Raw genomic sequence first — 24,146 nt, forward strand, 5'->3', positions numbered from 1 at the left:
GTGAGAAGGCAGTCGGCACTACCACGATTTGTTCGTGAACAGCTCGTGTTCGGCTCGTTTACTCCCCTATTCTCAGAGCTGAGCATGACTCGCTCGTGTTCGGCTCGTTTACTCCCCTATTCTCAGCATGATCTATGAACTTTCAACCATAAAAGATGCATCTTACATAAAAGTTTAAAAGAGGGCAATTATATGCTTGACACCAACATTTTACATATTTATAAAACTAACATCCAACATTCTCTATTTATAATCCTACCACTTAAACCATGAATTACACGACAAAATTCTAACAAATATTTCTTACTCATTAAATGCTCACTGTTTTGAATGGAAAAAAAAAACAGTAATTATGAGCGAGTTTTACAAATATAATTTCTAAAACTTATTATAAAGTTTATTTATTTATTTATTTAAGGAATTTTCACTTTTCATCTGAGCCGCCCAAAATTTTAATGGTTAGATTGTTGTCTAGACCTAGGACCCCTTTGAGTATCACTAGGTTTTACTTGAGTTTAAACTTAAAATTAAATTAATTAAAATCAATTTTAATTTTCAATTAAACTAACCATAAAATCAACCTAATTAGAATATAAATATAACATAATCAACTCAAACTAAAACATAAAATTAAACTGAAATTTAGGTGAATTTAAATAAACCCCAAAATTATATGTCAACTCAGGTTATTGTAGTGATCAAATTAGATTATGTAAGTTACATCATACTCATTATTAAATATAAAAAACTTGCAATGAATGCAATTTAGCACCACTTCTACGTGGAATTTTGCGCTTTATGTTTTCATACATGAAATCTTTCTTAACATAAAACGTTTCGGGACATTGTGTCCACCAATCCGTTTGAATCATCGAAACCATCCAAATGGGAAAAATATTACATCAGGACTCCTAACGTAGAACTACGTTCAAAGTCCACTGATATGCATACACGTGACTTCAAGGAAACACCCGTGTTTTTCTGTGATCCGATCCGATAACACAGGAGAATATTCCTCATGTATTATTTCACGTTACATTATTTCGCGTTACTCAGGTGTTATTGTGGTGGTATTAATGTGTTATTGTATTATTATAACACCGAGAATATTCTCAAAACACAATAAGACATGAATACCACCACAATAACACCTGAATAATATGGAATAACACGGGAGGAATATTCATCTGCGTTAAAATAACTTTTTCTTATTTTTCTGTCATCTCCACGTGTCCACATATCAGTGAACTCCAAACATAACTCTACATTTGGAGTCCTGAAGTAATATTTTTCCATCCAAATGAGCCTCGTTTTGTTCAATCAGACTATTTGGGGGTGCGTGGGGGTCACAATAATGTATAAAATAATAATAATAATAATAATAATAATAATAAACTAAAATATTAATATTAAAAAAATAAGATCATATGACTTAAACTAAAATCCAAATTGAAATAAAAATTAAAACAAAAGGCTAGTTTTAACCAAAATCTACTTAACTGAAATTTAAAATTTAAAATTAATTTGAAAGTAACCCAATACTAAGATTGGAGAACACATAAAAATTTGCTGAGAAAATGCATTTTAAACCAATAAATGTTTTATACCTCATGTAACTGTAAAAAGTTGTCACTGATTAGCTCCAGTTCTTCTATGGACATCATACAATTTGACCAAATACACTAATGACTGTACAACCTTTAACATTCCATATAAACAACTACTCAGCTTTGCACACTTAAATCCTGCAAAATGACACAAAGAAAGCCGGCCAGCCAGCCGGCCGGCCGCCGGGGCTGTGAAATAATGAACTACACTACACTCTTTAAAGGCGACCGAGTGGTGCTCAACCTCACTGAAATTATGAAAAGATTCATTTCTAATTGCTGCGAAAATTGCTCGCTACGATTACTTTTTGGCCTCCAATTTGATGAACATCAGTACAGGAAAATTGCAGCGGGGGAGGCTGAGAAGAAGGTGAAGAACTTGATCAAAAAAAGTCAATGTTTGCCTCTGGACCTGTCAATGCAATATGATCAACTTGTAACAATATCATACAAATGCATGTTTATACTTTAACGTGAAAATCTCCATTTACAGCAAAAGGAAAAGACTACTAGACAGCACAATATCAGCTAAATTTCCACTGTGATAGAATACAGAGGATTCTTACAAGAAAATGGTAGGAGAACGCAACAAATTGTTAAAAATTAAAAAAAAAGAGCATTTACATACATACCATAAAATTTTTATGTATTTACATATCTGACAACTAAATTTATATTTATATGTATACCAATTAAATCTTTATATTGCATCAAAAATACAACAATCGCTATCTTTTCAAAGGTGAAACACACCTTTCATGCATAAGTATATGACACCACGGTATAGGGGTGTAAACGAGTCAAGGTGAGCTCGAGCCACTTTCGGCTTGAGCTTGAGCTTGATTAATTAATCGAGTTCAAGCTCGAGCGAGTCGGCTCACGAGCCAGCTTGTTTAATACAAAAAAAAAGAAAAATATAAATTTAAGATACTGTTATAATGAAACGATAAATCTAATGAGCATTTATGAGAATAAGAAATCACTTGATATAAAATATAAAATATTATTTTTTAAACATTGTTAATAATTTAACGAAATTTTTTTTATTTTTAATGCATTTTAAATTTATTTTTAATTAATTTATTTTTAAACAAGTCGGCTTATGAGCTTGGCTTGTTAGCTCATCAAGCTCAGTCACGAGCCACTTTCGAGTCGAGCCCGAGCCGGCCACAAGTTGGCTTGATTCACAACGCTAACATGTTGTTATTAGTGTTAATATTAAATTTTGGGTTTTAGATATGTAAATACATAAAAAATGTGTGGCATGTATGTAAATTTCCCTTAAGAAAAGAAAAACACCCCAAATCAGGTTCTAACAATAACTAACCTCCACATTTTCTCAGGGCCTGGAAGCTGTCTCCTTCAAACAGTCGATATTGCAAAATCCTACTGACCTCATCATATCTCCAAAGCTGCCATCATTTTACCACACCAGGTAACAACCGAACATACAGGACAAGTACACAAAAATATAGAAATTAAATAGCATATCAAAAGAACAAGAACAGCATGAAAACAGAAGAAGAAATGTCAGCCAATGCTTATGGTAATTACTGACCGATCAATGCTCTTTCTCGGCTTCTCTAGATGATCCATATTGTCATTCGGCCGGTCAGCAGGACAACTATCAGTGCTTTTTCTTGATTTTTCCTTCCTATTAAGGCTGAATCTACGTTCGATGCTCCGCCTTGGCTTCTCCTTTTTTTCAGTGCTCTGCTGAGGTTTATCTTTTCCTTCAATGCTGGGCAAGGGTTTCTCCTTCTGTTCAGTGCTATTTCTTGGAGGCTCCAATGTGTCAGAACTTACGCGAGGAGTCTCAGGTAACTTGGGACCTTCAGAAGTTTTGGGAGGTAACCTCTCTATAACTGATATGAACTTTTTTAAATGCCTTATATACTCAGGATAGAGCTCCAAATTACAATGATTCCCTCCTTTTATCCACAAAGGTTCATACTTTTCTTTGCAGAGCTCCCATAGTTTCTTTCCATGGGAGCAATTAACGACATCATCATCTGTGCCCTAAGAACCCAACAGAAAAAATGCTTAACAAGGTGAATTTCTTAACAATATCTTCATACAAAAGTTTAGAGAAACAAAGTTCCATTAACATAAATTGTACAATGATTATTAAAGACACTGATACCTATTCGGGGATTCCCCTTCATCTATTAAACAAAAAGATCTTGTATTGCTGTTTGTATTTTTAAGAATTCTCATTCCAGTTAGAACTAAATATTAGCACTTGGGCAAAAACAATGCCTATTACAGTGGCATATCATTAATCACATTACAAACCTTGCAATTGAATTGATATTACAATTTAGTCAACCTACTCATCACAAGCTACCCAATCTCCAATGTGAAGCATTTAAGTACATCAACAACTAAATTAAGAGAAGTAGAACATTTTGTGATCAAGAACATGGAGCATCTTTATCTAGAAAGAAAAAAAACCACAAAGCTTGAGGTTGCGAGATTGTTAAAGCTAATGATGCGGGACAAGTTAAGGAGATTTTCTCAAAAAACAATAATGATACATCTCAATCATGCAAAGAAACTTAGAATCTCCGAATCACAAAATACTAAGTATGTAATAATGTAATAATCGAATAAATCTAAGGAAACTAATAAAAAAATTGAACCATATAAAATCAACGAATAAATAAAATTTAGTTAGTACAATTAGGTTATCAATTGTAAAAAATTTGAACAAAATCAAAATTATTAACAAACTAATAAAAAATATGCAGAAAAAATAGGCAAATGAAATACTTCACCAAAGCAACAAAAATTCAAGCTCTATGTAGAAAAAAATCACCTAAGATAAATGAAACAATTCACCTAAGCAGTAGGATTGTGAGGTGAAAAAATGAAAAAATAATTGTGAGGCAACATTGCTCCCCCATTTAGTTCACACTCGCTATGTAGAAAAAAATAGTTAACAAACTAATAAAAATATGCAGAAAACATAGGTAAATGAAATAATTCACCTAAACAAAAAAAATTCAAGCTCTATTTAGGTGCAAGGAGATGATTTTCCCAAAGATTTGTCAGTCACATTAACATCACATTCAAGGGAATCACATATAAAATTTACATAACACAAGATTGAAATTGAATCAAGGAGTTTTATCAAAATCAAATCTGATGATTACATGCCTCACAATCCTATTGCTGATTCAAGGAGATGCTTGCATAAGCATGTTGGCTATCAAGTTCATTCTTTTATGGTACTAGCTAGCGATGCAAATATACCAGCACACATATATTACAAAAAATTATTGATATTGATATACCTTAATTGATATATATTAAATGATGCTCATGTGACGAGAGTTATTTAAAAAGATATAGATAAAAAATGATATTCATTATAATAATTTGAATATTTTTTACGGTCATACTTGAATGGTTAAGGCGATTTATAATTAGTTATTGAACCTTAATTGAAATGCATGTCATTTCTCTTTCTATTATATTACCGTATTTTCAGGAATTTGTGTATTCACAAAGATGTTGATAACCCACGATGATTTTAAATTAACATTTTCAAGTTTAAATTTTGAAATAAAAAATGAGTTGTATACGAGAATATCTAACGTAGACATAACCAAGCAAGAAAAAAATGATTATATTCTCATCAGCTCTATTTTTAATCCAATTAAAAGTTTATATTGTTAGTGACTTTCAATTATATAGATTATAAATTATTAGTGAGAAAAATATATAAGAATTGTGTAATATGTAAATAAAACCCCCTTAACTTTTTTTGCATCTTTGTCACACTTCGCAAGTTTTTTAGATCCAATGTTTTGATTTGTAATTGCTAATTGGAGATGCATGCTAGTTTGATCCATCACATATCACATCATCTCAGCATTGTTAGTTTATTTGGTTGCATCTTGTACACTACTAAGTACCAGAGCTAATATTTGAAAGCAAATTCTCTAGATGTAAGGCTAATTACAAGGATAAGTTGATGTACAATCAAACTCAAATTGTTGATATGTCAAGAACTACATATTACTATCCTTGTAGGGGAGACTATAAAATAGACAATCTAAAGCTCTAGAAATATTATTTTGTAAGAAATGGACCCTCTCCCCCTAAAATTATGGTGCTTGTCTTTAGTATTTCAACTGTAAAAAGAAAAATACCAAAAACAAGGCAAATAAAAAGTTCTCTATGATATTAGGTTGGCAATGGACATTACATGAATGATCTCTAGAATTCCATGATTTGTTCCTCGATTCTTGGAAATGGTATTAATCTCAAGCTTTGCTTCTTGTTTCATTTACCAAATGATGATATGATTGATAAGGAATTATGTGAGAAGAATAAATAGAGAGAATTAGAAGAGAGAAAGAGAGAGTGTGTTTGTACGTGTGTGCACATTAGTAAGATAAAAAGGGGGCGAGTAAATTTTTTTCTATTTCAATTAGGAAAGAGAAGGATGCTCAAATGAGGAGAGTCTAAATGAAAAAGTTCACAAGAGGGAAAAAATGGATTGCATTCAAAATTAAATTATGATTTCTCACAAGTGATCCATCATATCTTTATTCATAGTAAACACAAGCAAATAATCCATATGAAAGTAAACACGAGCAAATAATCAGAGGGCCATTTTGAGAATTAATCCTAGAATAAAAATATATTTCATTTGTTTCATTCTAAATACTAAAATAACAAAACGTTACCAAATAGATTGTCTGCACAAAGTGCCCACTAAGCCCAAAGGTTATGTTTTAAGTTTAAACATATAGATAAAAGACTAAAGTATATAACATGTATAGTCTAAGGCTAATCTAATCTTTGTTATTATCTATTTTATCTTCTTTGTCACCTTTCGCTTTACCCAGTCACTAGATTTGTACCCATTTGACTCTTCTTTTATCTCCTTGAGTCTCATACCATTATCATCAAAATTTATTATAGTTGATCTAGACGCTATAATGCCTATATTTGATCTAATTTGCTTTCTAATTCACATCCTTTTTCCTCTAACTTCTTTTGCTCTTTATACATCATTCCATAACATATTCATCATCAAAACTAATTGATTTTTAATATTTTGGGTACTGTGACTCGCCTCCAATTAACGACTCATTACTATCATCAAATTGAGAGAAAATGTATTAATAACAAATCGTTTCTATAGATTACCATGTAAGCTTGATTATATTTCATATAAAACAAATCATATTTTTGTTGATCAAATCTATTTCTAGAAAAAAAATGGAATTTAAAAAAAATTAGTCAGAGCTTATAACTTTAATATTGAATCCCCCTCAAATATTATGAAGTTATATACTTTAAAATAAATAAAAAAACATTAAAAAAAAGGAGCCTTGCATTGCTTTATGCCTTGCATCAAAGAACTTGCCTAAATTGTAGCTTAACTAACGATGCCCAATACAAAAAATACGAGGCGTACTAGCCATCCTATACTTTGCTTTAGTATTTAAGTGAGCACCTAGAGTCAGATTTTTAGAACAAGTTTAGACATTGAACCAACATAAAGAAATATTTAAGATTCAAAAGTAGAATAGGGTTCAAACAAAAACATCAATCATATAATAGGAATATTTCTATTAATAATAGTAAATAAGTGATAATAAATATACATGTAAAAAGTTCAACAATTTTACACAATTTGATCAGTTAGACTATAGGTTTTTATAAATCAATCCCCAATCACTATAAATTTATTTATTTTTATTTATATTCAAACAATATGAAAAAAGGTTTAAAATTTGACTAATTCAACCGCCATATCTGACTTAACTATTTATAACTATCTATAATGGCTTTTAATAATATAAATCCTATGATCAACTTTCTCTACATTAAAAAAATCACACTCGGCACATGAAAAAATTCAAACTTGTTGAAAAATCATTATAGAATTGGTATGTCTTAGAAGAAAAGATGTAATATATATATATATATATATATAATAAACACGCAAATTTTGATATCACCAATAAAATATTATCAGAGGTGTGTCATTCATATTTCCAAGGATGATCAAGCTCTTTACCAAGCACCCTTTTGATGAGAGGAGTTTGCCCAAACCATCTCCTTTTTTTTTAATTCAAATAATTAAATGAAGAAATTATTACACATTATGCATATCCCTAATTAGTCTTTCTTATTCTTCCTATATCCTCGTTATATCCCATTAGTTGTCAGTCCTCTTATTTTTCTTAAGAAAAATCAACTTAGAATATCAAATAAATATAACTCTATATAATTTTAATTATAGTATCTATATAAATAATATAAACAAATAAAACCGACAAAATAATAACAATAATAATAATAATAATAACGTTTTGATGAAAAATAAAACAAACCCTATGAGAAATTTTCTTAATGATAATAATTAGAAGAGCTTAAGTCGAGGCCCAAACATTGACCATGAAATGTGTAAGTCCTTAACTTTCATAAATTTTTTTAGTCTTATTAAATTTTATTAAATAATTATTTGTGATGCCACATATAATTATTTTTCACCTCATATGAATGCACTAAACTTCACATATTATTCACGCTCTACATCCCTCTATATGAATCCAATTATTGATTAATAATATTTCATATTTTTTTTCTAACGTATGATTATTATTATATTTCACATTCTAGTAATTATCTTAGATAATTACTAGAATGTGAAATCAGATCAAACATCTGGTAATACTAAATCTATTTTTTTGGTAACCAATATGCTATCAAAAAGTAACCAGATTGAAGAAGAAATGAAAAGAGGATATAATTGATTGGGCAAATAACTAAATCTAATTTCATTCATCCTATTATTTTTTTAATATAATCTTTAATATATATGTATGGTTAGATTCGTATTTTTAGAGACCATAATTATAATACGATGTGTGTTTGGTATTGGGTGGGGTGGACATGTGATGTCTAGGTTTTGGTTGTTTGTGCAAACAATAGTAGGGAATGGAGATGATTGATTTCAAGCTTTAGTTCTTATTTTAATACTTATATGATAATAGAATTAATTAAAAGTTATGCCAAGAAAATAATTAAACGAAGAGAGAGGGCGTTAGATCGGGAAGACAGAAGGAAAATGAGAATTAGAAAGCGGTGGGGGTACTAGATCTAGAATAAAATTAAAAAAAGAAAGGAATGCAAAAAAATTAAATAAAAAAAATAAAAACCATCATTATTTCAGCTCGGAGAGAGACGTTAAAATTAGTCGAGGAAAGAAAGCAGCAAATAATGAGAAAAGAAAAAAAGAAATTGTGCTCTAATTTAAACCATCATTATCTATAAATATCCATTACATCCCTATTTATTGAACTAGGATTACAAAAGGAAAAATATCGAAAACTACAAATACAAAAGTTAGCATCTAAAACAAAAGATAACGCCTAACAAATCATCTATATTACAAATAAAAAATAAAAGTACATAAAAGAGGGCATAAAATGGTTATACCAATTCGAATGCAACAAAAAAATATGCAATGAATGGAATCAATTCAGTTCAAAGATTCTCCTTGATTGTTTGGTTAACATAAGTACAAATTTGTGCGGTACAATATGGATGATCTAAGCATGTTTGATTTACTAAAGCTGAAGTAAGTTGTTCTAACCTATTCCTACTAACCCATGCTAAGAGGAAATAGAGCCATGGCCTAATACAATCATAGTATAAGATGAAAGAGCTCCATAATGAGAAATATCACTCAAGATACTTAAAGGAGAAACTGTCCTATTTGAGATAAAACTTGTCCAGATTTAAATTTGGGCTCATGATCATAAGGAGACTGTGCCTCATTTTGTGTAAACATATATGCAGAGCCTATCTTTTTAAGTTTGAGACTTTTGAATATTTTAGCCACCGAGATGTTTTACATCCAAGCCTTCCGAACTAGGGAAACATTCAGTAATGACATGGCAATAAAAAAAGAGGAAGCAGATCACAATGAAACAAGGATAGAGCTAGTGATGTAGAGCCATATTTAAAATTGCACATTAAGTTTAACTTCTTGAGGAATACCTCAGAGAGAGGCGCATGCAAAGCGCATTAAAGCTATAGCCTCATAAAGGAAAAAAGAGGCATGTACCTTAAAAATAGTGAGGTACATCTTGAGGCAATTTTAAAGAGGTGCTTTTATTCACTGGGGAGTTGAATCGTGATTGTGATTGAAAATTATGAAAATTGGGACAATTTTGATACAAATAAGAATAAGAGATGTGAGAAAGCAGTTAACTATGATAATGATTCTAATGAAGAAACTTTTAAGTGGTAGAAGTGAGAAACATTTAACTCTGCGTGTCACAATACAAATAAATGCAGAACCTGTTCCCTTAAAAATGAAAATTCCTATTGTGTAAACCTACTTATCTAAAGCCAAATTCACCTTTTATAAGGATAACAACAAGAACATTTAGAAAGTATTTAGTAAAATGTCTTAAAACAGAGGCATGAAATCGGAGGGCTCTTAAGCTACATTTTAAGAAACATAAAGACCATGTATACTCACATGAATCACCAAAACTGGACAATTAACCAATTGGATTTTGTCAATGTTCTGCAAAGAAAAAGTGAATGCCTAGTTAGAACTAGCAAGCAACAAGATTAGATTAATAAGTTTAGAGGTAAAGGGAAATTAAACCTTGAATATGTCAAACCAATATGTACGCTTCACAGGATACATGACACGCAGTCCAGATAAAATAGGACTATGCAGAACAACAGCTTTTAAATAAGGTAAACGGGTGGCTAAGTCTAATGTTGGACCACTCCCAACTGATTGTCCATATAAAATAATATCTTGTGACGTGGTCCCATATGTTTCTTCCAAACACTTATACACAGCTTCAATGTCTGCAAATGTATTTTGCTCACTTGGCTGCATTCAAAAAGTTTAACAAATTAATTGCCTAAGTGAAACATAATAAAAAAAGGACTTTAAGAATTAAACACGAACCTTTCCAGTTGATTGTCCATATCCAGAATAATCATACCTGCACCCAAATACATGCCGATATTAAAATATCAATCTCTCTCTCTTCTTGCTTTCTCATACATGCCGATATTAAAATATCAATCTCTCTCTCTCTTCTTGCTTTCTCCTTCTTAAGCTCATTAATGAAATTATTAGAAAAACAAAAGGACTCTATAAAGTAATTCAATGAACATAGAAAACTCAAAGCACAAAAAATTTATGCTCACAAACAGCCAAGGACTTTAATTGCTACACTAAGATAGCAAAACTAATTTAAGATATCTTAGGAAGAAATTCATCATTATATGCTCCTCTCACACATTTAATTAATTAAACTAAACTAAAAAGATGATAAATGATTTTTTTGGTATAGTATCAATTTTATTAACCACGAGCACCTTGAAATGCTTTCTGACAAGTAGCTATATGTGATACTATAATATTCAATCTATGATATGGGTTATTAAACTAAATCTTAAGAGAATCAACGAAAATTCTATAACGGTCTTAAGACAAGTAAATGCAGAGAGGGAATATAAAATGAGGAATCTTCTCTAACTTCATGAGAGTGGGAATATACTAACTTTAATTAGTTGTTAGACTTTTTAAAATAAAATACCTTCATTTTTAAATCAAAATAGCAAACATGCCTAAATAGCATAACTTCCATTAATGGACCTTTGATGATGGTAAATGAATTTGATTCTATCCCAATCTTCTCCTCATTTGCCAAGCACTCTATCTTACTAAATATTATTTTATCTGCATAAAACTAAATTGAACCAAACCAATACACAAGTTCAAATGAACCACATACAAACTTGTTTAATACTTTTATCAGATCTTTTAACAATGAATTTTTTTAATCAATGCATGAATCCATGTTCTTGTCATGAACACTGTAATTGCCATCTAATATTTTTATGGTTGTAAATTGCTAAAGAGATGGGGGTTTTATAGGTTAAATAATTGATCATAAATTCAATTCTGATAAATCCTAAGACAGGATACACATGCAAAGAAGTCAACAAAACTTAAAACTGCATAGCAATGACACATAAATTTCTCAAGCGCTGTGAAAGAAAGAATTTTAGAATGATCTTCACCACAACTGAAAATGTCCTTATACAAAATTGTATAAACGACACTTTTACATGCACGTGATTGGATTCATCCTAAAACCAGATGCCCAACAGCCACCAAAAGAAATAAGACAAATGACAAACAATTTAGGACCTAATCATTAGAGGAACAAAAAACCTTTCCTTAAGCCTCCAATTTTGTTCTCTCAACTATTTCATGGACGAACCATGAGTAAATTAATGCCACAAGTTCAATGTAACTAGATTGCCACAAGTTCAGTGTAACTAGAACAATAGCATCCAACTTCCAAATAAAAAGCCTAGATAGTATTCATTGATAGCAAAGCTTGGCTCCAGGTATTGAAGAGCAACATATTGGTAATTGAACTTACCATGCGCTCTCGAAACTTGATGATACAGTTTATTTGAGATCTTTCAGGCCTATTGCCTAAAAAAGATTGAAATGATTTCATCCAAATAGCAAACAAACATTAGCACCACGCTTTATTGAGTGTCATGACTTGCTATGCTACACATACCAAGTCAAGCAAGCCTCGCACATCCTCAAGCATTAAAATCCTCAATTATTGAAGGTCTTACTTGGTTTATAACTTTTTATTCATGGATGATGTATCGAGACTAATTTATTTGAAAGGGAAAAAAAGCTCTCTTTTTATGCTAATTTGGTCAGAGTTGACATTCTCCAAATTGTAGAAGACTGCCTTTCAATATTACTACCAGTTAATAAAATTTCTTATTTCATTTAATTTTGTTGAATTTACTGAATTAAAAAGAACCGCAACAGAAATAAAGATAATTTAATTATAAAAGAAAGCCTGAAATTGTGATATAAGATGATAGATCTTTTACCAGCTTTAATGAGTATATCTGGATCTGGATCTAGCTACAGCTAGATATAAACATCCCGAATGTCAAGTGTCATTTTCTAATTTAATTCTGTTTATATAATGACAGATTTCAACTTCAACAAAAAAAAAGGGAGACATATCTCAGCCTCAAATTTTATTATTTCAATATATTCAGCTGAAAAGCTATATTTTCCCAATGTTTTGCCCTGCTTCCAACTCTGTTGTTTTCTACTGCTCAAATGTAATGAAGAACATATTTATCCATACACTCTTTGTAACTACATGCTATAATGCATTTTCCAATTATTCCCATTCTCTTGCTGATTTGCACCTTTGGCGGAATTTAACGCCAACTTTTAAAAGACATCCTTAATTAGACAAATTATAAAACCCATGAACAAGACATTCAGCTAATTTGAGATATTTGATAGACATGAAATTTTTTGGCTAAAAGTTTTTTTTCCAACCGGCAGAACAAGTCAAGTAAAAGTCCATGCATGGACTATGTTAGATTTTTAAATTTCTTATCACAAGCAGTTCCAAGCAAGCTCTAGAGCATTAATTACAATATAGAGTCCTAACTCAACACTATTAACAATTATGAATTCATTTGATAGCCATAAATAATTCAAAAGAACCTCATAACTTTTTACTAATTACACTATTCAGAAATAACAGAATTCTAGTGCATGATTATAAAATATAATAGAAATTTAATAAAACCAAATAGATTTGAACTTCTATCAAATGGAATACTTACATTGTTACAAAGTAGAATTTGCATTACCAAATTAACAAGGGTGAATTCTTATTACAGCTTTAATTACAAAAAGCTATTCAATTATCTATCTTAAGCACTATCCATCTGAAATTTTTTGCTAGGCATGTAAGTAATATTCATACAAAAAATCACTACAATTAGCCATACAAAATAAGTCAAAATTTCCATTAACGAAAACCTAACCCTAAAAATGAATCCAAGGAAGTTAGCAAATGCAATTCTTCCATGTTATATGGCCTTATCCCCTATAAATTTTGAGTTTATTGTAGCTACAATCTATCCAAAAATATATATCTAATTGCCACAGAAAATATTTAACAACAAAAAAAAGGTTAAAATCAGGATCAACAAAAAAGAGGCCAAAATTAGGTAAAAGAAATGCAATGTAATCAATAATATTAAAACATAAGCAAGTGATTTTGCTAACATTCAGTGAGAATATGTCAAATATAAGCATCACTACTTCTAGAAGTTAAAATTTCTTCAAAATCATGATTTGAGGAAGCTGTTAAGTTTCAAATTATAAAGTTATAGTCCACTCCAATTTAAAATCAAACACTAAACTAAAAAACCCAAGCAGTTCTTATTGACTTCATTCTTCTACCATTTAAAAAGCCAACTTGACTGTCCATGCAATCGTTCACCTTAAAAGGGTTACCAAAAATATACTTTGTAACCCTAAACAATAATTGAGTTCACAAACTACTCTTTTTCATGTCACCAGACAAAACGGTGAAGTGAGTGAATGCATTATCGCTTACCCTTCAAGTCTTGATGTTCACATTAAAGGAGTGTTTGGCTACAATTACGTTAAATGAGATTTAGTAAATCAGACAAAATCCAAATTTATACTGACGGAGATGGCCGCGGCGGAATAAATTCTTAATCCGCCTCACAATCAAATTTAGTAGATCTAAATTTACGTTGAGACGGAAAGTGAGAAAATGAGACATGATGTTCACATTAAAGGAGTGTTTGGCTACAATTAAGTTAAATGAGATTTAGTAAATCAGATAAATCCAAATTTATATTGACGGAGATGGCCCGGCGGAATAAATTCTTAATCCGCCTCACAATCGGATTTAGTAGATATGAATTTACGTTGAGACGGTAAGTGAGAAAATGAGACGGAATGCGGAAAAATTCGATTTAACGGAGCGTTGAATTTAATTTTCACTTTTTTTATGTTTGGTTGGATTTACACTAAATCGATGGATAAATCCTATTAAAAACTATGCTACCAAAAACCCCATAAAGAGGAAACAGGATAGCCATAATAGTTCAGACCAACAACAAAGAGAAATTAGATGTTAAAATTAGCTTCAGAACCACTAACAATTTGCCCAGCACTACCGTCCTCCTTGTTATGCATCAATCTGTAACACCAACAGATACTCTTCCAAAAAAAGAAAAAGCAAGCATCACGTCCCAAAACCAAGAGTCAAATCCCTATATTTACCAAGAAGCGAAAGAAAATCAAACAAAAATTCATCCTGCAATTTCCCTTCATACCATCAGATCACGCTTCTAGGTCTTTACTATAAGAAAGATCAATAATTCCCTGACCAGCTAGCCCGAACACACATAACCTATGATCAACCAAGATTATTGATCGAACAAGACAATATAGGCAGCATGGTCAACCAGCTGTTGGTCGACCAGGGCTGGCTGTTGCCTGATCAAGAGTTTCGGTGTGATATAATCATGGCATCCCACAAATTAGGATTGATAACCATAACTAAAAAGCCAAAAGCATTTAGGTTTTCAATACAACAAATAACAAAAGGACATTAAAAAATCAAGCTCGAGAACCAAAATCCCAACAACATCGACGGAACACAAAAAGAAGAAAAAATTTGAAATAAATAAACACTAAGATATAAACTCTCACCCTATCAGGTTCACCCTTAGATGAACACTAAGCTCAATGAATAGCTCGTATATCTGACCAATATCGGCAGCGTTTCCATGCGAATAAAGCACAGTGAGCTTCGCCGCAGGATTCCTCACATAAACCGCCACAATCTCATTCCCCTTCCTTGTCTTCAACCTCCTCACCTCGACCCCCTCCCTCTTCACCACTCCGGTCATCTCCCACCTCACCCCCGCCGGCTCCACCGCATCCACAGCGACTAATCCGTAAGACGGCGGGTCCGGTGGGAAGAAGGCGAACTTCGCGGCCATCATCGAAGTTACTCCTCCCATCTCTTGATATTTCAGCTTCACAGAGGCGGATGAAGCATCGAAACGAGTCTGCGGGTAATGTTTTGATTCAACTGATCTCCTCTCGATGGAAACTGGAGGAGAAAAGGAAGCTTATTTCCTCCATTATATTGATGCGAAGTTTCCTTTTTTTTTTTTTCAAATAGCAGGGCCGAAGCAATGGGGAGCTGGAACCTGGCATGCAAATCAGTAATTACAAAAATACCCCATTACCATTTGCTTTTGGGAATAAGTTTCCGTAACAGTTGAAATATATGGCGCCTTTTCCTATGTTGGCAGGGGAACGACAAGTTCTTTGTCAACGTCAGAAATTCAGATGTTAAAATATAAATATGGTATTTGAAAATTAAATGCATATAAATTTCAATATACAAAGGAATGACCTCAGGCTATTATACAAACCCCCGTCATCCTCGATGCGCCTAAAAATATGAGTATCACACCTTCCACCAAGGAGAATCGAACTTCAGACTAGAGGGGACTTATAACTGATAAGCTGATGTCAGACAAACTGATATGAGTACGCAGTACATACACACACATGCACACACATATAAATATAATAATTTTGATTAAAGTTAGTTAACTAAGTTATAAATACCGTGGCATTATAAATTTACAGTATTATTGATGGTTCTTATTTTTCCACGTGTTATTTTATGATGGTATAATTAATCATTCTCACATATTTTAAGTTGATAGATTTTAGTGTATGTTTTCTCTGCAATATTGCATGTATTAACAATATAATTCAGAAGAAAATAATAAGCTTTTGTTCTCTTTTTCTTGTTGTGGAATGCATGATTGTTCGTGAAAAATTGATGTGGATCAAGCTCAAATGTTAGGAAAGGAGTTAGATATTGTATCAATGTTCTCTTAAGGGAATCGGTCTCTATTGAATCTCATTCATAAGGAAGAGTGAGTCAAATTGAGTTATTGAGAGAAATCATCAAGAGAGAAAAGCTTTCTAAAGAGAATCATGAAGTGAGTCTGTTGAGAGATATAAATGCATCGGTTTTTACTATGCCTTTATAATTGAGAAATAAGGACGATATATCTATAAGGAAACACGTAGGTAATTTATTGCTCCAAAAAAATGGGTACTAATTTTACATAGTGGAACCCTTTACCGAAAACACCAAAAAATACAGAGAACACACCCCCTAGGGCACCATCTCAATACAACACCACACAAAAATAGCTCCAAAATAAAGAAGAAAAACTCCAAAATATAAGAGGAATCAAACAATGTCGACAACAAAATAGTATACCCTCCAAAAATAAAAAAACTAAACCATTATGAAAAGGATCTCAAATATGGTATGTTTAGTTTGTCACTATTCAATGGAAGCTTGAGGTAGCGATCTAGCTTAGGTTCTATTTGTGGCAGCTGCAATTGTCACTATTCAATGGAAGCTTGAGGTAGCGATCTGGCTTAGGTTCTGTTTGTGGCAGCTGCAATTTATCCTGATAATATGCTGATCAGCAGTTTATCCTGATAATATGTTGATCAGCAGTTTATCCTGATAAGTTGGTTGATTGTTATGTTTGTGCATTTGGAAAACAATTATTTCTGGATAAATGATCATTCTGCCCCTATTTTGGATAAGTCGTTTATTGTTTGGTTAGTGCATTTAGAAAACAGTTGATTTACAGCTTTTTTTGGATAAATGATCATTCTAGCACAAAACAATGTGTTGTTTGCCACACAACCACAATGGCTACGCATTTGATATTTCAGAACCCATAAAACTACATCATAATTGTACCAAAAAAGAATATACACCTCACTTAAGAGTGAGTATCAAGGAACTGAATAAAAAAGAAAAAAAACATATTAAAATTACAATTAAAAGTATAATAGTATTCATTTTAAAGTGCAGAAGAAGCATGTCACAAGCAACATCGTTTGATTGGGATGTCGTCAAACCTCGAGCAATGTAGTTCGTATGTGATACCGTCAAACACCGCTCACTACCGGCAGTAGAATCGGGCAGATTGTCTGCCCGTCTGAATAAGTCACACTTGTCTGGATCGTCTGCCCACTGCAAGCACCTGTAGAACTGTCGTCTGTAACTATGTGACCCTGCGTGACAAAGACGATAGTCCGCATCGGCATAACAGTCACCCGGAATTCCCCGAAATTCTAGAGCTCATATTATTACAATTATTTAAGAGAGAACAAGTCAACCATAAAATTAGATGAAATAAAAAAATTGTTGAAATTGAAAATAAGAAACAATATTGTATAAAGAAACAAAAATTTGATCAAAAGAAAAATAGCAAGCGCGAGTACGAAAAATAAACAAGCCCACAAAAAAATAAAAAACTCAAATATAAACTAAAGAAAAAAAATTACCGGAAATTTTTAAATCTAAAAATATATGAAATAAAAATATACTAAAAATAAAATGAAAAAAATAGGAGGTGTGAGGCTTCAGAGAAGTAACTAACCAACCAACAAGTTTGTGACAACATGCAGACAGTAGACCTTGTAAAAAAATGAGTTCTTTGTTACATTTAACCCATGTGAGACCAATGTACAGTGTCGCATGTGCATATCACAAAAAAAGGTCATCCAGTTGATCCTCATATACTGATGCACCAACAAGAAGAAAAAACCTCGGTTGTTTTCATTAGGATTTAATATGCAACATCAATGGGTAACCCATGGCTTGTGGCACATATGCATATCACCAAAAAAGGTCATCCATGTGGTTCCTCATAAACCGAAACACCAAAAGAAAGAGAGGATATTGGCTTTCTTTATTAGGATTTCATATGCACCACTAAAACAACAAAAAACTGGTCATCCCAAAGAACCCATATGGTCATATGGTTCATCACTGTCCTCACAAACCCATAAAAACAAAAACAAAAAAAAGATAACATAAAAGCCACTAAAACATGTTAATATCATAAAATCAAAAGATAAAATGGAACAAACGACATAAGAAGGCTATATAAAGTCTGCAAAACAAAGAAAATTATCAGCAGCCGCATATAGCATATGTGATACGATCCCTCAAAGTAGACACCTCCTCTGCACCTTAGCCATCCTAGGTGTCAAGTTTAAGTGACTCCATCACAGCCTCTGTTATTGATTGCCCAACCTAGAATTAGAATGATTCAGGCAGGATATGCATCTTGTCATTGTCGGTCGTACTAAAGTTTATATCTGACCGAGAGCGATGTCATCTAATGAAATTATGGAGCACCATAGTGGCCACCACAATATATACCTATTTAAGAAATGGGTATGTCAACATATTGCTTAGAATGACCAATTTCTTCTTCCAAACCTCAAATGTTATTTCGATCACCCCGCGTAAAAAAGAGTGACATTTGTTGAACATTTCTTTTCCACCACGGGTGCCACCACTTGATCTCTCGAAATCATGAATGTGGTATTTGGTGTCTGAAAATGGCTTTAAATACCCCCTCTGTAAGGGATATTCAACATCCACCAAACAATATTTATCTGTCATTAAAGACACTATTAGTGACTATTGATAACAAAAACTAAAATGTTAAAAAATTAACTAACCTGGAGGCGGGTGAGGCAAGTGTTGTCTGTTATTCTTTGTTGCATAGACAAAAAAACGACTGTCATTGGCATTGCCTTTTCATCCGGACATCACAAATGTGAAGCACATGTTGAAGTCATAGATGACCATCACATTTTGGGTAGCTAAACCGCACCGACCAATGTACGTCACCTTTTCATAAATGGGTAATCGAGCATCCACGTATGTACCGTCAATTGTCTTAATGTTGTTCTGTTTATATGTGTTAAAGATGTCAATCTCAGCAAAAGAATTACATTCTAATGTAAACATAATGAACTAACGAAACTTACTGTCAATCGCTAAATGGGAATGTTGTTGGTTTCGGTTAATTTAGCAATTCAAGAGATTGTGTAAACTTAATATTATAAATCTTCAAAATAAAAATTTTATAGACCTTACTGCAGTTACTAAATTCCAATTGTTGGGGAGTCCTTATGCATTATCCTAAGCCTATGTTGGTCGTCAACATGGGAAAGTTGTTGGTTTATAATAAATTTAATTTATTGTATATATATATATAATTTTGAAAAGTAGTATTTTAAACTTTGAAAATACGAGACCTAATCGATCTCATACACACAATAGTTTAAATAAATGACCACAACACTACAAGTCATGAATCTATCCCTGGGGATAGGCACGTTACTTGATAGTTAGGCTCGATTAAATAAACTAAAAAATTTATGACATTTGTTTTGGTCTGTGAAACTTTTTATGTTGACGGATAAATTCCTCTATCTAATATAAAAGATTAGACTGGGTTTATATTAGTTGGGTTTTAAAGTTTTCTATAAGGGAAGTCCCATATAGTTAATTACATCTTAAATGTCCAAAGTCACATAAGAAAACTCTCGATTTAGATCAGAGGTATTGTCTTCAAGATTTCAAAGTTTCGGGTTTTTAAGATCAGATGAAGAAATATCAAACGGGAAAGATCGAATAGGAGCAATTATTTTTGGAATCCAATGGGAGAAAACTAGGGGATATTACGGATCCTAAGGAGAACCTCAGGACTTCCCAAGCTATCCTATGGTTTGACTTCAGTTTCGAGGAAATATTATTAGATATTTGGACTTGCCAATTTTTATTATTTAGGTCTTACACTTGCATGACACCGATCATACAAGTAGCTTGAAAGATAGGCGGGTTAATGTCGTAATGAACGATAACCTCAGAGCCTAAAGTGAGTTAGGGCTTATATTGCATAACATTGTTGTACAAAGACCTAAAGATAAGTTGAGGATTTATGTCGTATTAGATAGGCTACGTCAAAGTCATATGGCTTGTTATTTAATTCTATGGTAGGTTTAGCTGATGTAGATTGGTTTCATTATTGTAGAATGTCGTCCTTCACCTGCTTCAGCTTGCTTTAAGCTCCTTATTGGCAGCTACTGCATTTTTAGTATTTTATGTCTTATACCTTTATTTCAATCATTATTAATCCAATTAATTAACATGTACGTGTTTGGGTTTTATATTGATCCACCCTAAGTAAAACAACTACTGTTTTCTATCCTACAGGTCTTGCAATTACATACATTAATGCAAATACAAGAGGACAGTAAAAGAAAATGTTGTAGTAAAGAAAGCTATTGTAATTATATAAACAAACATACTTGGGTCTCTGCTAGCGTTGTATGGTTAGTAGCATAATATAATATAATTTACAGGGAATTTAAATAAATTACAGGAAAATAAAATAGGAACATTCAATATGAAAAGTTGAAAAGTGAGTAGTAAGAAAACATGAGGAAGTAGAAGAAAACCCATAATCATATATGAAAGATGGAGACTTAGTGTATTACCTCAGTGAAGGTGGGGTCTCAGAGCTGGACTGTGTGCATCTCAACCTTGAGTAAGAGCTACCAACCCAATAATCCACTAAGGGAACTCCTAACCTCAATCAAAGTGATTAATCGTGGACCTTTATAGGTTTTCATTTTAATTTAACTTTCATATATATAAAATTTACTTTAGCAGGAAAAAGTAGTTATGTTGTGAAAATGATTGTTGTCTGGAATATTTTTTGTAAGGAAGTATAGTCCACAGGGTAATTACTTTAATTAAGCTAGGACTAACAGCAACCTAAGAGTATCGAGGGCAACCATCTCATCAAGAGTCGATGAATAATATCATCAGTCCTATCCTCTCTCGTTATTGAAGGTCCTTGAGGTAGGAGATATTATTCAAAATCTCACTTCGTATCCCTCGTTTAACACACATTAGCATTATTGTAATTGTCCGAGCTAGCTGGACTTCAGACTTAAACCAGCCCGATGATCCAAATGTGGCATAAAAAAAAATCTCAGGTTGCCCACAAGAATTTAAATACCTTAGAGAAGACTTAAATTCTTGAGCATTGGGTCATAAATGTAAGTTAAGTAGTGTAGGGCATTTTTATTGATTTGGGTGAATTATCGGGTTTCGAGGTAAGACTTGGTGGGTCCCCAAAATTCTTAAGGATGATTTTCTTGAATAAAGTATAATAAGTTCAGTTGTCCTTCAAAATATCAAAAAGATTGTAAAAGTGTTCGGGGCATAAACCTAAACAACTTTTAAAATCTTTTGAATTATTTCAAGTTCATTTAAACATATTATGTTGTCAAATTAATCATCTGAAGCTAAATTAAGATTCAATGGTAATATTTTAATATGTTATCAATGAACATTGATGATTTAATCATCCCATGAGCGAGGCAATCAGACGTTCATCTAACGTTCTACCTAGAAATTATGTGAATGGATGCCCTTAAGGGCAAGTTGAATTATTAAGGTCCTTGTGCTCATAATTAAATTTGGGCATGTAGTGCTTTAAAAATATTCATGATTGTTCATGTTTCTCTTTTCTAAACCTCATTAAGCAAATTCAAGTCAGACCTAATTCACTACTAAGCTCTTAAGTTTTCATTCATGGATAAATTTGTAATGATAAAAAAAATGTCGAATTGAATGGATTTAATTATTATTAAATGATTGAACTTATCATCTAATCACCAATTAGGGGCTTCAAAGAGTAAGTTATCATCTTCTTAGCTCAAGCCCAATACCTTAGGATCATCTAATTAGATCGACTTTTAAGTCACAATAATTTACGAAAATTTCAATTTTACCCTTATTATAGGAAAAGTTTGTAGTTGGTTTCCACAACGTAAACCATTATATTTCAAAAATTCAAGAGAGTTCATTATGATCAATATTACTCATTTACCCTTTAACTTAGCCTAAATTTTAGTTGGAGCTTCAAATTCTATAATTACAATTTTATCCTTAAGGCTCTTCCCTTCATAATTCCTTAAATTTAACTCAAATGACTTTAAAATTTTCTTGGTACTCCACTCATGGGTCAATTAAAACATCAGAGGATAAATTACGATTTTCTGATTTTTATTTAATTTTTAATAATTATTTTTACTCAAAAATAGGGATTTTCAATGTTAATTAATTTAGTTGACCAAAGCAAATCCTCTATCCTTAAGAAGCTTATTGGAGGTTCATCTAGATTAGAGGAACACTAGGAACACTTTTCATAATTTTTTTAGTTTTATTTTAATTATTATAATTATTTGCTAATTTTGATGGTTAATTTAATAGATGATATAATTTAATCTTTTATATATTTTTTTAGTTCCTCAGAGAAATAAAACTTTACATTTTTGTGATTTTTATTTTATTTATTGTAATTATTTTAATGCAAAATTAAGGAAAATTCATTTTAGGCATTCAAAAAATACATAACTATATTAGGAAATTAGGAAAACTATTTTAGGTGGTCCTAAGTGGCCAGGCAACAATTTATGATATTTCCATGCATTTTTGTTTTTTTTTGTGATTTTTAATTATTTTTAATTTTTTAAGTTAAAAAATAACCTAAAAATGAACTTTTGATTTTTCACATCAATTTTATTTTTCTTAAGTGTCCTTGGTCACAAGGAACACTTCAAATCACTTTTAATAATTTTCTAAGTTATATTTTATTTATTATAATTATTTTAATGCAAAAATCTCTTTTACTTAGAAAAATAAACTTTGATATAAATGACACTTCAAATGGGTCTCAAATTTTTACAGGGGCTTAATATACTCATTATCTTCAACGTGGACAAATTTTTGTGATTTTTTGAATTATCTTTTATTTTTTTAATTATTCATGAATTTTTAATGATTTAAATACATGGAATTTTACCTTTAGTTATTTGAACTCCATTTATATTTTCTTAAGGTCATCTGACCACAATGAACCAACACAGCAAGTCTTGTATTTTTCTGATTTATATTTTAATTTTTATGAATTATTTAACTGAAATAAAGGTACTTAATGTGAAAATTTATGTCTTTCAATCTTTTTTTATGAATTATTTAATTGAAATAAAGGTACTTAACATGAAAATTTATGTCTTTCAATCTCTATGTCTTTCAATCTTTAGGCTGTCCTCCGATTTTAAAAAATCAAAAAACACTCTTAAGCACATGAAGACCAAGCCCTCCAAATTTCATGACATGGTGGTTAATATTAAATTATTTATGATTAAAATAAGTTTAAAGTATTTAAATAATTAAAAATAAAATAAGTGGTAAACAATTTTAATTATTGTTCATAATATTTTTCTATGTTCACTGAGCACAAGGGTATTTTTATTTTATCTTTATGATTTTTCTACACCAAGTTGTGATTTTTCAAATTTTATGAATTGTTTTATATCAAAAAGCCCTATTTTTTAACTTATCCACGTGGCAGCCTCGTCATCCTCGACAGCTCCAAACTTTCACGCGGCGCGCTTCGATTCGACGCCACCATCCACGTCAGTTGCCACGCGGCTCCTCGTTTACACTTTGTATCTTCGTCCAATCTCATCCCAGTCGTTCCTCCAATACATGCACGATTGGACGACTCTTAGTCATCGTCCCCAACTGGTCTTAATTGAGAATTGTCCGCATTAAAACCCTAAGATCTCGCTCGATACCGTTGGTGGGGTTTTGATTTAGCGCGCGCACGCGCACACACACACAGATATATATATATATATATATATATATA

The 24,146-nt window shown here is 31.7% G+C and overlaps 1 protein-coding gene across 1 annotated transcript; it reads right to left on the reverse strand.

The window, feature by feature from the left end:
• Positions 1–1,578: 1,578 nt before the first annotated feature.
• Positions 1,579–15,776, reverse strand: LOC110027665 (protein ABHD17B-like). The gene is made up of 7 exons (XM_020729182.1): positions 15,211–15,776; positions 10,570–10,606; positions 10,255–10,491; positions 10,123–10,170; positions 3,166–3,626; positions 2,935–3,019; positions 1,579–2,019 (listed from the first exon to the last, which is right to left on the reverse strand). The coding sequence occupies exons 1-6, from the start codon at positions 15,522–15,524 to the stop codon at positions 2,947–2,949; spliced, it is 1,170 nt and encodes a 389-aa protein (XP_020584841.1). The 5' UTR covers positions 15,525–15,776; the 3' UTR covers positions 1,579–2,019; positions 2,935–2,946.
• Between the last annotated feature and the right edge of the window lie 8,370 nt (positions 15,777–24,146).

Source organism: Phalaenopsis equestris, unplaced genomic scaffold (assembly GCF_001263595.1).
Source record: "Phalaenopsis equestris unplaced genomic scaffold, ASM126359v1 Scaffold000002, whole genome shotgun sequence".
Lineage (NCBI taxonomy): Eukaryota > Viridiplantae > Streptophyta > Magnoliopsida > Asparagales > Orchidaceae > Phalaenopsis > Phalaenopsis equestris.

Coding starts and splice junctions, on each gene's coding strand:
- LOC110027665 (XM_020729182.1), bottom strand. CDS start 15,524: ATGGGAGGAGTAACTTCGATGATGGCCGCGAAGTTCGCCTTCTTCCCA. Junction 10,171..10,254: donor ATTGGTTTGACATATTCAAG/GTTTAATTTCCC, acceptor TTTTCTTTGCAG/AACATTGACAAAATCCAATT. Junction 3,627..10,122: donor GTCCAGTTTTGGTGATTCAT/GTGAGTATACAT, acceptor TTGGGTTCTTAG/GGCACAGATGATGATGTCGT.